Source organism: Platichthys flesus, chromosome 6, assembly GCF_949316205.1.
Source record: "Platichthys flesus chromosome 6, fPlaFle2.1, whole genome shotgun sequence".
Taxonomy (NCBI): Eukaryota; Metazoa; Chordata; class Actinopteri; order Pleuronectiformes; family Pleuronectidae; genus Platichthys; species Platichthys flesus.
In genome coordinates this window covers 17750749-17764522 of record NC_084950.1, presented here as the reverse complement: position 1 = coordinate 17764522, position 13774 = coordinate 17750749, and the positions used below count along the sequence as shown (strand labels likewise).

Below are 13774 nucleotides of genomic sequence, written 5' to 3'. Positions count from 1 at the left end.
AACCACATTTATCTCAGTACCTCGAGGAGCACTGTGTTAAAGAAATATGACATCTGTTGATTGATGGGGGAAGTGTCAACATCTTCTCTGACGCTATGAAACCACCGCTGAAGGATATTTCTCCAGTAACAAATTCTTTCTTCTTCTTTTGAATTTAAGTGTAAAATCCCAAAAGATCCACACAGACCTTCATCCACCTCCCTCCACAGGACTCCCTGCCACTCCCCGCTCTTTGAGGGTGTCCTCCTCCTCCCCTCTCACTCTCTCCCCCGCCGCGGTCTGGAAGCAATCATCCACCTCCGCATACCACCAGCAACCATGAAATCCTCAACTAGAGCATAAAGACATGTTTTATATCTTAATATCCATGCATGTGACAACTTTGAAACCTCAGCCCCACTGTTTGAGTTATTCCACAGCTACCCAGTCCTCTCAGTCACCTCTGACTGGGGGTGTAATAGGCAGCAAGTCAGTGAAGCCTAGGAGTGTATAGGCTTTGAGCATTTTACTGGTTTTCCAGAACTGTTCTCCACTTTTTCTCATGCTAAATTCCAGTTAAAAGGTTGTTTCATCTGAATTACACAACATTTTATTTTCTACTTTTGGGCCAAAGCCGTCAAAGTTGTTTATATTGCTTGAGTTTGGGTTTTATATGCCCACGCTTCTTAGAAACGCAGCAGCAGAAATCTCAGCATGGGCAAGAACTCAAATTAACTGCACGGCTCAATACCCACAAGATAAGATAAGTGAGAAAATATGTTTTGTATTTTGGGTGAGATTACCCTTTTTACGTCTGGAGCTGCTCACTCAGCGATTCCACGGTTTCATGGCGTCCCCACCATCTGCGATAAGAGAGCTGCGAGTCACTTCAAGAGCAGGTTCTATTTTCAGGCTGTGTAAGAGTTTTAAAAACACAGCTTTTGATTTGAAGGTCAGATTTCCTGTTGTGCTGTTTGTTCTCTTTCCAACCTCACGGACTTGACCCTTCACATCTAACCTCACGCTCTGCAATGATAACACGGTCACAACTGCAGCAGCGGGAAACGCACAACACAAATACATCTGGAAGTTTTCGGGGGAATTTGATACCCGGTGTTATAATGGGCAGATTTTCTGACTGTGTGAATTTGCTGAAGCTTGGCATGGTTCTTTGAGGTCGGGGGGGGGGATGGAATCAGCTCAAGCCTTACAGAGTGCTTCCTCAGTATGCAGGTATGTTTCTCAAAGCACATCAAAGAGATGGGTGAGATAGACCTCTGTGTGACCCAACTGATACCGCTCACAAGGAAGCGACAAACTGGGTTAATGGAGGACATGGGGCTGGAGCTTCAAAGCAGCCACTCTGACGCAGCAGACCAAACATGTTAAATCATTGAAAGAGGAATTATCTCAATCTTCCTCTCGCAAATAACAACCTCACTCAACATAAGTGGTCAAATCAATTCAATGCCCTCAGGCCAGTTTTGCTGCTTACTTGGTCTGGTAAGACCATGAGCCTATGTCAACAAGTTGGTTGTATTAGCAACAGATAAACCACTTCTGTTGCTACACTACCTGCAGATACAACTGCAATTACCCCCCTACATGTATTAGGATAACTGGGTATTATAAGCATAATAAAGGAGATATATTGTGGTTTTTCTTTTTTTTTCTTTCCTCGTGTGTAATCCTTTTTTTTCTGCATGTAAAAGACCAGTCGTTGGTAAAGGGAGCTCCTCTCCCCCCCACAGCAAACACATCTCCTGATACCTCCACATCATTGGGATGTCACACGCCCCACATTTGCACATTTGCCCCCCAACAAAGCCAGGTGAGGCGAGAGCAGAGGCAGACATTTCCAACACATGCTGGAAGCAGTTAACCAATCACAACAGAGAGGGCTAGCTAGTCAATCAGAGCAGACAGGGCTTTATCGGGAAAAAACAGCTAAAACAAAGTGTTTCAGACAGAGGCTGAAAGAGGAGCTGCAGCAATGGACAGTTTGGGGAAAGTGATGTCTCTTCTGAGCGTAAGAGCATGTCAACCTATCAAGCAATATAAAGAATATGAGCAGAATATGTCTCCCTTAAGATTCCACCCATGAATTGCAATTAAAGTTGCTCACCTAACAAACACGCCATCAAAGTTTTCGTTCTTAGAGATTAGAGAAGTCATATGTCGAGAAATGTTGGAATTCACTATATTTTAAGTTACCAGTACCATTGTTAGCCACGGAGATAGGTTTTCCACTTGTTTTTTCAATGGCACCCATGAGGTTGTGCTGCGAACTTTCTACAAAAAAATACCCCAAGCCTTAGCCAGTATTACCCCAGTGAGATCATTATAATCAGAGTTATTTGATCAGACTTTGCAAAGCGTCCTCCAGAGACACAGAAAACACACCGCACTCAAAAAGCTGAGTAATTCAACTCCTGACAAGTAAATTGAACTTCACGTGTAACATCCAGTCCGTGAGAGAAATGAGGTTTGAATGCCTGGAAAATATGATTATATTACATTATTTCCGTGCAGCTGTTCGAGAATGAGAAACACAAGAACAAACATGTCACAAACAGATTTTCCATGTAGGCCAGCCTTTCTCTCACATCGATGTGTGTTTTTTACCAGTGCTCTGTCACCTGTGGAGTCGGAGTTCAGAGGCGAGACATTTACTGCCGGCTCAAGGGCACCGGCCGGGTCAGGGAGGATCTCTGCGACGCTCACGAGCGTCCTGCTGTTACCCAACCGTGCCAAACCGCAGAATGCACCCATTACTCTTGGGTCCCCGGTGGATGGGAAGAAGTAAGTAAGAGACTCTTTACCTCCTCTCCTCTTCTCTTTCTACGTGTAACTCCCCCTCGTCCTCGTTCCCAGGGTGAGACAGATGTAGAGATGTTTAACCATCTCATTAAGGTTTTTATTGGCTGAGGTCTCTTCTCAGCTCTCTCTCTCTCTCTCTCTCTCCCTCTCTCTCTCTCTGTCTACCTCCGTCTCTCTCTGCACCATTAAACAGACGACCTGTATATACCCTCGCTGCCTTGCGTCAGTCGTGAGGGCTTAAGTGATAACCATCAGTCACTATATCTTCCTGTATCAAACCTCGAGGTAGCGATGGGCATCATCCCTTGGGTTCTGCTGAATCTCGCCGCTCTGTGTCACGCCAGCAGTCTGTTGTTTTTTTCCTTGGCTCATCTATCTTTAATGTCCCGGTGCTTTGTCCTCAAACGTGAGGCTTGAGAAGAGGGGCACCTTGTAGGGACGCAGCGCTGTGTCCTCCTGCTGCAGGAATGTTTGCTCTCTTCAGATTCTTGTCTGCGTTGCCTCGAGAACTCGCAGACTCCTTCCATTCACAGCTCGGCCCTGAGATCGTCTCTCTTCCTCAAGAGGTGCAAATAAAATGTCATTAACATCCACACACATCAGATTATTTTGTTTTACATGAGTACATTTTCAGATTGTGCTCCATATCCTTGCTTTTAAATACTCCTATAAACTATCACCAGGCCCAAGGCCAGCCAGCGGAACTTTTATCTTTTATGGGGACATTTCCAACCAGAACACATTTGAGATTGTGAGCTAATGGCACCACTGTCTCACAACCACTAAATGTGTCTACTTGTGAGAGGCTTTATACAATAAGGGCTGTTCATCTGTGACCATCTGGAGAACCACACAGACAAGCTGGAGTCTGAGAGGTCAATGATGCTGCTGCTGCTGCTGCTGGAAGTACAACACTGCCCCCCCTCTGCCAGCTCCTCTCCACTACTACTCAGTTCTTCCCTCCTTCTTTTCTTGCAGTGCAACGCAACCTGCGGAGAGGGTATGCAGGGGAGGAAGGTGGGGTGCATGGGCCCAGGGATGACACCCGTCCAGGACGATTACTGTGAGCCGCCGTCCCGGCCTGCGTTACACCAACAGTGCACGAGAGCTCCCTGCAACTACATGTGGATGACAGGGGAGTGGTCCCAGGTAGGAACAAAGGAGGAGATGAACCATGAGCTTTGTTCTTTCATCTGGGAAAAAGTCGAATAGTCTCTCTCAATAGTCATGAGAGTTTTGATAATCCAACAGTTCAAATTCAAAAATTATATGAAACAAAAACCACAAATGCTCAAACAAGGTGGACCCATTTTGTCAAAATGTATCCTCCAACGTAGGTGATTTTTAACTCTTCAGATAATCTAAAGGAAAAAACAAACGATATCAGCTAAAAAAACTGAACAAATATGTAAACGTCTTGGAGACACATGTTTTTACTAGGGCAATAAGGATTATGTCATTTTTGCCTGATAAATCCCCTTGTATTCAATTCAATTTTTATTTATTAACTGAGAAATAGAATAGAATATAAATCTCAATACATTTAAAGAGACCTGACCAACAGAAACATTGGGAAAACTTTCACAAGCAGATTTATACTGTATATACATATATAGTCAAAAATGTTCAATAAATATAGGTGTAAAAAAAAAAAAGGAGGAAGATGATGGATTCACTTTATTAGTGCATTAGTGCCACAGAGGCCCAGATGAAGACATGCACTTTTGTGTTTGATATTACTTCTTCGTACAAACATTTACTCATGCCAGTAACTGTTGCTGTTTGTGTGTGTCTCAGTGCTCTGCCAGCTGTGGTCTTGGCTACCAGCAGCGTATTGTCTCCTGCTCCGTGGTTCCCTCGTCCCAGGCTGCTCACCCGTACACTGCTGCCCAGTCGTCCGCTGCCAGCAGCACCTACTGCCCCGAGCCTCATCCTCCTGGAAGCCGGCCGTGCCTCCTCAGAGACTGCCCGCACACGACCTACTGGAAAGTTGGCCCGTGGAGCAAGGTGAAACACAAAAACCTTGTTCAGCAGTGAGAGGCCTTCTCCTCCAGCCAATCGCTGTTTCCACAAAACCTTTCGATGACCTTTGCGTTTTTTCAGTTCTGCTGATGAATCACATTTGCAGATTTGGTTGCAGCTTATTTGTTAATTGTTTTGTTACGGTGTTTGGGAAATAATTTTGCGTGTGTGTGTGTGTGTGTGTGTGTGTGTGTGTGTGTGTGTGTGTGTGTGTGTGTGTGTGTGTGTACCAGTGCTCGCAGACTTGTGGTGCAGGAGTGATGGAGCGCAGGGTGGAGTGTGTGAACTCTAAGGGCCAACCTTCCAAACACTGCCGTCCATCAGAGAGACCTGAGTCTCAAGCTGCATGTCAAGACAGAGAGTGTGAGTCTTCCTCTTCCTCTTCCTCTTCCTCTTCCTCTTCCTCTTCCTCTCATCTCCTGGACTGTGCTGTATATTGCCACCAACCCTGTATCTGATTGTGTTTATGAGACTCGACCTTCTGCTTTGTTTATCACATTGAGCCGAATGGCGGCCCTCGCTGAAAACCTCTCGGAGTGATTACTTACTGGAGCAATAAATAGACAATCATTCATTTTCTACAAAGTTGTGATATGGAGAGTTTGTCAGCGCGCCGCAGGGCAGTGTGTCGGGAGCTGCCTACATTGTGGACTTGCAGGCGCTGTCAAACTCGGCAGCGGGCCAAAGCTTGCAGGTTCGCTCCCCCACATTTCAGATGTTTCAGTACTGGCGCACTGGGCTGTTCATTCCCTACTTGGCTTCTGCCAAGTCAGGCACTAGCAAAATTAAAATGATATGCTCGGATGACAGCCAGTTCTGCAGTCAAGTATTAATGCTAATCAGCTAATCAGCGTGATGGGAGCTCTACAGCACTGTTGGACCACAGAGGAGGCCGCACAAATAATGGGACATTAACAAGCGCTCGTATTTAAGAAGACAAATTGTTCTGTTAGTGGTGTTTATTACTTTTTTTGTTTATCTCTCTGGCACTCGGGAAATGGTTTAAGATCTTATGTGCAGAAGTAGCTAATGAGTATGACAGGGTTGTAATCTCGTAATTTAACGAGAAAAAGTCTCAAAATTTCCATTAATACGTTTGCATTTTTTAAGGAAAGGGCCAAAAGTTGGAGAAAATGTTTGGTAGTGGTCGACTGTCAGGTAACATCTGTGTTTTATTGAAAGGATCTTTGCAGTTTCTCAAAAAACTAGGAGAATGATTCAAGATTCTAGATCCAGAAGGAGCGGAATTCTTTTTTTCTTTATTCTGATAATATAATGTATTTTTCCTCGTAATATTACAACATTATTCTTGAGATCTCCCAATTCTGTATTCCTCTGCATGGCCCTAATACTCCGTTGTCAATGAGTGCTCAGATAACTTTGAAAAGTTGTGCTAGTCTTTAAAGGCAATGTCTCCTGTTTCCTCACTCTCCTTCTTCCCTTCATTTGGCTCCTCCCAGGCCAGATGTTGGCGTCCTGTCTGGAGGTCCAGATGAGACAGGGTCTGAGGATAGATGGCGAGTACTATCTCAAAGTCAGGTCCCGGATCCTACAGGTGCGTCTGTTCTGTCACAACTGCGCCTGCACCCACCATGACTCAACCTGGCAGCTCTCCCGCAGGCTCTCACATCATGTCTGAACGTGTCTGCCCTTAGATTTACTGTGCTGAGATGCAGACTGAGTTCCCCAAAGAGTACGTGACCTTGCGGAGCGGTCAGACGGACAACTTCTCCGAGGTTTACGGTCACAGGTGATTATAATGTGCTGATGACTGATGGGACTGAGTGGGTCTTTGTATGAGGATCAGGTAGCGTGTAAGTCAGGATTGTTTTGCTGCCACACCATGAAAAGACACCATTTGTGTTGAGATTGCTGTGTTTGTGTTGAATCAACCCTCAAACTCATTATCTTATATGCACAGGCTGCTGAACCCTTTCGAATGCCCGTACAACGGCAGCCGGAGACAGGACTGCGACTGCAGGAACGACTACTCAGCAGCGGGATACACGCTTTTCCACAAAGTCCGTCTGGACCTGAGCTCCCTGAGGATAATGAGTGCGTAATTACTGTGTGATTGCTTTACACTGTCTGCTGTAATGAGACCACACATCGCTGTTGTTTTAACCCTCATACCCCTCCTGCTGCTAATAAGACCTCCCTCAAAACGTCTGCGCTCTCCACACGCTCTCTCCGCCGAAAGTCAAACAATGACCTTTCAGCGCTCCGTGTTCGCGTCACCGGGCGAGGACTTGACTCCGGGCCACTCTGTGCAAACACGTGAGCATGGGAATAGTGGAATGCACGCATGCACATGGAGACATACGCGCATGCTCTCGAGCACCAACGCTACGTGATGCCGCCTCGCATGTCTTTGCTCGAGGACACGCAACGAGATGTGAAGGTCCAAGAAGCAGGCACACACCAGTGCATGTAGTCGCATTCAAATCAAACAAGCAATCACACACAGGCGGCTGTGGCTGAGGGCTGGAGCGGTCGTCCTCTAACCTGAAGGTCGGCAGTTCGAACCCCAGTCTGTTCCATCTGCATGCGCAAGTGTCCTTGGGCAAGATGCTGAACCCTGAATGACCCCCCCCCCCCCATAGAATAACAAAGTGCTGCGAATAGATGCACTGTATGAATGTGTGTGTGAATGGGTGAATGTAAAACTGTACTGTAAAGAGTGTTCATCAAGACTAGCAAAGCGCTATATAAATACAAAACCATTTAACATTTAGACACACATGCGTCTCCAGGCCATATTCCACAGATTCCTCCGCTCATTATAACAGTCAGATCCACCTTCCCTGTTGTGTCCACATATGCCTTTGCTTAGAGTATGTGGATTAGTATACAGCATACAGTGTGTGTGTGTGTGCGTGTGTGTGTGTGTTATAAGGGAAGTTGGATTATAACTTACAGATTCATCCCTCCATCCTCTTGTCTGGGCCCTGACAGCACATGTTCCCACCCTCCCTCCCTCTGCATGGTACTCATTTGGCCTTCAGGCGGCTTGAAGAGAGCTGGGGGGGGAGGGGGGAGGGGGTAATGGGTTCAAGATGAAGGGATCATTATGAGGAGGCTCTGCTGCAGTGGGCCTTGCGCATCTCGTGAACTTTATCATCGTTTTATGCAAGCACACTGACAGGAGGTTAGGATGAGGTCCTCGTCGTCGTGTGCGACACCGCAGGGTAAACGGAAAATGATAAAACAAAAGACTCGTGCAGACGGGATCCAGATCCACTCACTGAATTCAAAATGGAAGGCATAGGTTTTGATTTAGCCCTAGATAAGATAAGATAAGACAATGGAACTTTCATTTTGTTTATGAGCGGAGGGTTAAGGAAAGTGCAGTGCAATGAAATCAGGTTCAAACCCTTATTTAATTTCTGTGGTTTCGGGCGTTGTATCAAAAATAGACAGTTTAGTCTTGTTTTGAAAAGGTACATTTTTTAAGCCAAGGATGTGGATTCTTTGAATATTTACTCATTGTTGTTTTAATAAAATTTTACTTTGTCTTGAGGCAAAGACAAATGATTGACTTAAAATGACCGGGAGAGATGGGGAAAGGTCATTGAGGCTGAGCCCTGGAATGAAACTTTTATTTAATCAAAACATTATTTATTTATTCCTTGATGAACTAATCAGGGTTGTTCCACCTGTTGGTAAGGTTGTGCTTGTGTGATGTTTCAGTCTGGTCTGGAATTGTTTGATGTGATTTTTATGTTGTGTTTATTGTGTTATTGTGTTCTTTGGTGAGTTATATTAAGTTTCTGTTATTATAAACAAATAGGGTATAATTGATCTACTCACAAACAGAATGTATACTGTATGGGTGTTATCGTTGTTGCTGAATTCTTACAACTCCCTGTAAAATGCTTAGATTCAAATGTCTTCCATGGATAATAAATCTATCATCAAAATTGTATTGCACAAAATAATCAGGTTGTTAACAACAGTACTGCCACAGCATGGCAACTTTTAACTTGACAAAGTATTTAATCTAATTTAGATTTATTTCTTATTGCTTTATTCAGATTCAAGCTAGAACTTCGTTGCAAGAATCTTTTAGTGGAAAACCTTTTTTTCAAACATCTGGCAAAGTGACATCAACCCTGCAGGGATGTTTAATTACATAAAGTGCAGTTGCTGATGCTCTGTGGCTATCTGTGCAGTGGTTGTTTACTTCTGAGCAGCTGTCTCCACTCTGTGTTTACCTCAATGTGACTCTGGATCTGCGTCTGCTCTGTTCACCAGTCACGGACCTCCAGTTTTCTCAGACTCTTCTCGGCCGACCTGTGCCCTTTGCTACAGCAGGAGATTGTTACAGTGCAGCCAAGTGTCCACAGGTGAGTGAAACACAGTACATGGTGTCATAAATGTGTCTTTGTATTAAAGTGGCCTGAGAGTTAGAGAAAATCCTTTCTTGCTGCTATATTTCCCTGGAGCTACTTGGAAAATGCACTTGAAGAAATGAAGTACTTCCAACGAAACATATTTTAAAAGGGTAGCCTGCTCTTGCTAACTTTCCAAGGATTACCAACCCTAGCTTTTAATACTAATACAAATATTTACTCCACTGTTTCAAGTATTACTTAGTGTTACTCTCTTGGACTATTTAAGAGTGCTCGTTAGCAGAATGTATCTGTATTTACTGTTTGTGTGTTAAACACTTAACTCTCCTGGTTAAGTAGGCTCGATGTGCTGTGTGTTCACAGGGTCAGTTCAGCATCAATCTGATCGGCACCGGCCTGAAAGTGTCTGAGGCCACCAAGTGGACATCTCAGGGCAACTACGTGTCCGTCAAAGTCCATAGATCTGAGGTAAGAATCTAACAGTAGACTCATAAACTGTCTGTGTCGTATGGCCGACACACTCTGTGACTCTTGAGTCATGGATTTTGGCCTGAATGTAAAGTTGTCAGTATAATTATCCTTCATGTCGTGTCTTGGAGTGGTTGTGAAATGTCATCTGAAATGTCATGTCGTATCTCTCGCTGATTCATTGAAGAGGAATCCCCAGTGACATTTATGAAGCTCTCATTCTCTGCGTAACAGGCTGCCCTTTGCCCAACCCTTCCCCTCTCATTTGTCTCTGTACGTAGGACGGGACAAGAATCTACGGCCGCTGTGGTGGATTCTGTGGGAAGTGCATTCCCCAGGCTCACAATGGCCTACTCCTTGAAGTCTAATGAGGGCCATGCAGAGACCAAACCCCTAAATCTTTCCCTAAAGACAGTGGCCCAGGAACATGGAATAGACATGAACGAGTCTGGTGGAGGTGCATGCAACACTAATCATCCTGTAGAAACATCGCCAGTTCCCATATGGCAGCTAAACCATACAACACACTACTTGCCGTGCCGTGCTCCAGAGGGCCACTGCCGGGTCCTTCATCCAAACTGCTAACTCTGAGGAGGAGCCAGCAGCGGCGATCCAACACATCTGTGCTTTGAAACCTCAAGTGTTTTCTTTTTCTGACACCGTTGTGAATTTTTTTAGCATCATACAAAGGGATATAGAGCTTCAAAACATTGGGAAAGGATTTACAGACGTCTCCTCTCTCTTCAAGGAACAAATTCAAATCTTGACAAAAAAACAACAACATCTGTCTCTGGTACTCGAGTGAAGTGTATTGTGAAAAAAGAAAACAACAACAAAAGAACATTTATGCTTAAAATTCCAGGATTTCATTATGAAATACCTAGAACAAATATGTACCTTTCGAATCTTACAAATGCAATCAACGATACAGCATAAAATATCACATCGTATGTGTTTCATAACAACTGAAGTCCTGCAGTGATGAAGAAGTGCTACATTGAGGATAGGATGGGAGGGCTGGCTTTGATGGCTTTGCTTTACAAAACTTACAATCGTACAAAATCTTTTTTTCCCGACTATACTAAATGCTAAAAGCTTAGCCAACTCACGTCTTGGCCTTAAAGGCATATTTCAACAATTTTGGTATTTATTTAGATATCAAGTTCAACAACCCTCTCATGTCTCTTCTGTAAATATGAAATAAGTTGCCAGTTAGCTTAGCTCAGCACACAAAGCACCTTAGCAACTGACCACCGTATTCAGTGTATTTACAAAACTGTAAACTCTTCCTTTAGGGTGCAGGACTTCTACATACAGTTCTGTAGCAAGTAACTAGTGAAATTATTCATAATCTGCTTCGTGTCAGGGGTCAAACTGTAGCAGATCACCAAGAGCCTTTAGGAAAAAATCACATTTAAGACTAGGATTTACTTTTAGTGTATTTGTAGCCTGTCATTTGCAGAGTTGGGAGTAGTGTTTCTGTAACACCACTACTTTGGACAGAAACAAGTTGTGTAACTAATTCCTAACATGAGATGAAAGGCTGCAGACTGGGTCAGTTACAGACCTCACCTGATTAACTGTGTCGCAAATAAGTATATTTTTTTATTTTGTCCTAGAGGACAAGGATACAATTATACTAGTGAGTTATGAGGCCTGTTCGGACTCGGTATTAAAATCCGTCCTGACTGATCAGATCACAAGTAGTTAGCGCTAAGTACAGGTTTTAACAAACCGAAATGTGTCCTGAGATCTGTTCACTCAAACCACATAGGGAGGTGGTCTGAGACCCATTATGCCACAGTCTTTTCACTGTGTGAACACAAATGTGTCGTGGGCAACATAGGAGGCACCATCTTCTCTGCTGGTATCCTCTGACCTGCTACAGTTTCCCAATGGATCAAATGTGTTAGTTTACACTTCTCTGTGACCACACGTTGGTTTGTTAATGACCTCTTCGTGAACAAAAATTACGTATACACGTGATTATTTGCATTTAGAGCAGGGAACGGAGATCTGATAACAAGGGGTCACAGGAGACACATTCAGAACGCATTTCAATGTCGGGTGTTATCACGTGAACTGAACCCTGCTCACTAGTGTCCTGATCTTTTGGGGCGGATATCCTATGTGCTGGTGTGAGGCCCTTGTCCATCAATCTCCTGAAGCACCTGGTCAATATCTGAGAAACAGTTCATTTCCAACTTGTACAACAGTATTACGATGAAGTCCACAGTGATAGATCCAATTTGACACTTGTATTGTTCCACATTGGAGCAGTACCCTTTCCTCCAGTGAAGTAGACATTATTAAAGTAAGTGAACGTTACTTTCCCTAGTTGCTAATTACTTTTTGAATGCAGTTATTGGAAAGGTAACTCAGTTACTTTGGAGAGAAGTAACTTTAACCAATTCCTCATTTTCAGTTACTTGCCTTACACTGGTCATTTCAGAGAATCACTGACAATTGTTCACTGACCGATCAACACCAGTGCGTTTTTTTAGATTTTGTAAGTTTTATTAGTGTTACTCTTCGATGGCATTACTCATACAAGTTCTCATCTGTTACGCCGCGACACAGTCTCAAGTGTGATGGCTCACGACACACTCTCCACTGGGCCTGTGGGTCCCTGCAACCCCTACCTCTCACACACATCCATTGTCTAGGAGATATGTGTTGTAATATATTTATGTCTGACCATATTTATTCTGTATTGACTGTATCCTAGATGCGTTCTGTGTTAATGTACAACGACTACTACCAACAGAGAAGCCATTGTCTGCTTCGCTAAGAGAGAGTTAGCCTGCAGTTTGTAGTGTATAACCACTAACCTTAAATGAGGATCTTTTGAATGGTGCTTTTGAACTACTGGAATTACCTCTGAGACAACTTGAGAAGGAAAACACTGGCTTTGGGGAATCAGATGTGCTGTGGCAGAGCTTCAGTTCATTCTGTATGTCGCATCAGCTTATAAATGTACGCCATGCCCCTCTTGTTAATGGAGCTGGAGAAAACACTAGCATGTCAGACACATCATAAACGACTTTCACCGTGACCACCACCACAAACAACCTAACACCCTGCTACTCCGATGTTCAGCTTTAACCAAAGTTAGGAGATAGATGCAGATTCATTTTTCTTCTTCTCAGACAATGCAGCTTATTTTGATTTAAAGAATGGCTGATAAATGATAAATACGTCAGTGAGCAGCTAGAAAACCTTTGGCTATCATTCATTTCTTTGATGGTCAATTGTTCTATGAGGTCTGTATCAGAAATTTAAAGAATACTTGACGCACTATGTGCCATGAATTTTGTAGAAATGTAATCCTGTTTGTTTTTTGTAATAACCATTAAGATTTGTAACTTATGATATATGTGTATTTTTAATATTCATACTTGAATTGTAAACAGTGTGCTAAGTATTGAATGGTCATTGTACTGAATAGAGAGATAGTGTGCTTGTTTGCCATGCTTTATCCAAAGATGTTTTTAAGAATCATATGTACCTACAGTATGTATGTAGCCTGTATAAAAGAAATGAATGATTGATTCTGGTGCTATGGTTACTAATCGTACCAATACTGTATACCATGCTACTACGTGTACTAACACTGTCCAGACATAAGTATTAATAAAACATGCTTTCAGCTGATTTACTGTTGGATTTATTTATGCTAATGTCGGTGGACAGACATTAGCCAGAGGCGTATCGTTTTCAAGTTGTCCGTCTGTCATTCTTGTGAACACGACATCTTCAAAATAAGTTGAAGGAACAACAAGTTTAGATGAACTCAAGGATGAACTGATAAAGATTTTTGTGGTCAAAGGTCGCTTTGATGTCACATAACACATTTTTGCCTTGTCTCAGCAACGTCTTCCGGGAAATGTTTTCAAATTTGATGCTAGCATGTCAGGATCCACAGGGCTGTGACTGAAGTTTTATATTTCTAACATAAACATTTATGCAATATTAAAGATCCCCTGTAAACATATATAATAAATCAAATAATTATCCACTTGGAATAATAATAATTGTCTCTGATATGATTGTTTCACAAAAAATCGCTATTACCAAAAACTACAAGATTGAATCATCTTTATTCCTAAATGAGTTGATGTAAAAAAAAAATC

The 13774-nt window shown here is 43.2% G+C and overlaps 1 protein-coding gene across 3 annotated transcripts in view; it reads left to right on the top strand.

Moving 5' to 3' along the window:
* LOC133955766 (A disintegrin and metalloproteinase with thrombospondin motifs 20-like) overlaps positions 1 to 13288 on the top strand; it is an 86537-nt gene extending 73249 nt beyond the window's left edge. For all 3 annotated transcript variants that reach the window (XM_062390780.1, XM_062390782.1, XM_062390781.1), the window contains 10 exons: positions 2608 to 2781; positions 3778 to 3948; positions 4597 to 4806; positions 5055 to 5184; positions 6282 to 6376; positions 6477 to 6571; positions 6743 to 6876; positions 9076 to 9167; positions 9537 to 9641; positions 9923 to 13288. In XM_062390780.1, the coding sequence (XP_062246764.1) occupies positions 2608 to 2781; positions 3778 to 3948; positions 4597 to 4806; positions 5055 to 5184; positions 6282 to 6376; positions 6477 to 6571; positions 6743 to 6876; positions 9076 to 9167; positions 9537 to 9641; positions 9923 to 10009 (1293 nt within the window). In that variant the 3' untranslated portion in view covers positions 10010 to 13288. The remainder of the gene's footprint in view (positions 1 to 2607; positions 2782 to 3777; positions 3949 to 4596; positions 4807 to 5054; positions 5185 to 6281; positions 6377 to 6476; positions 6572 to 6742; positions 6877 to 9075; positions 9168 to 9536; positions 9642 to 9922) is intronic.
* Positions 13289 to 13774: the final 486 nt, after the last annotated feature.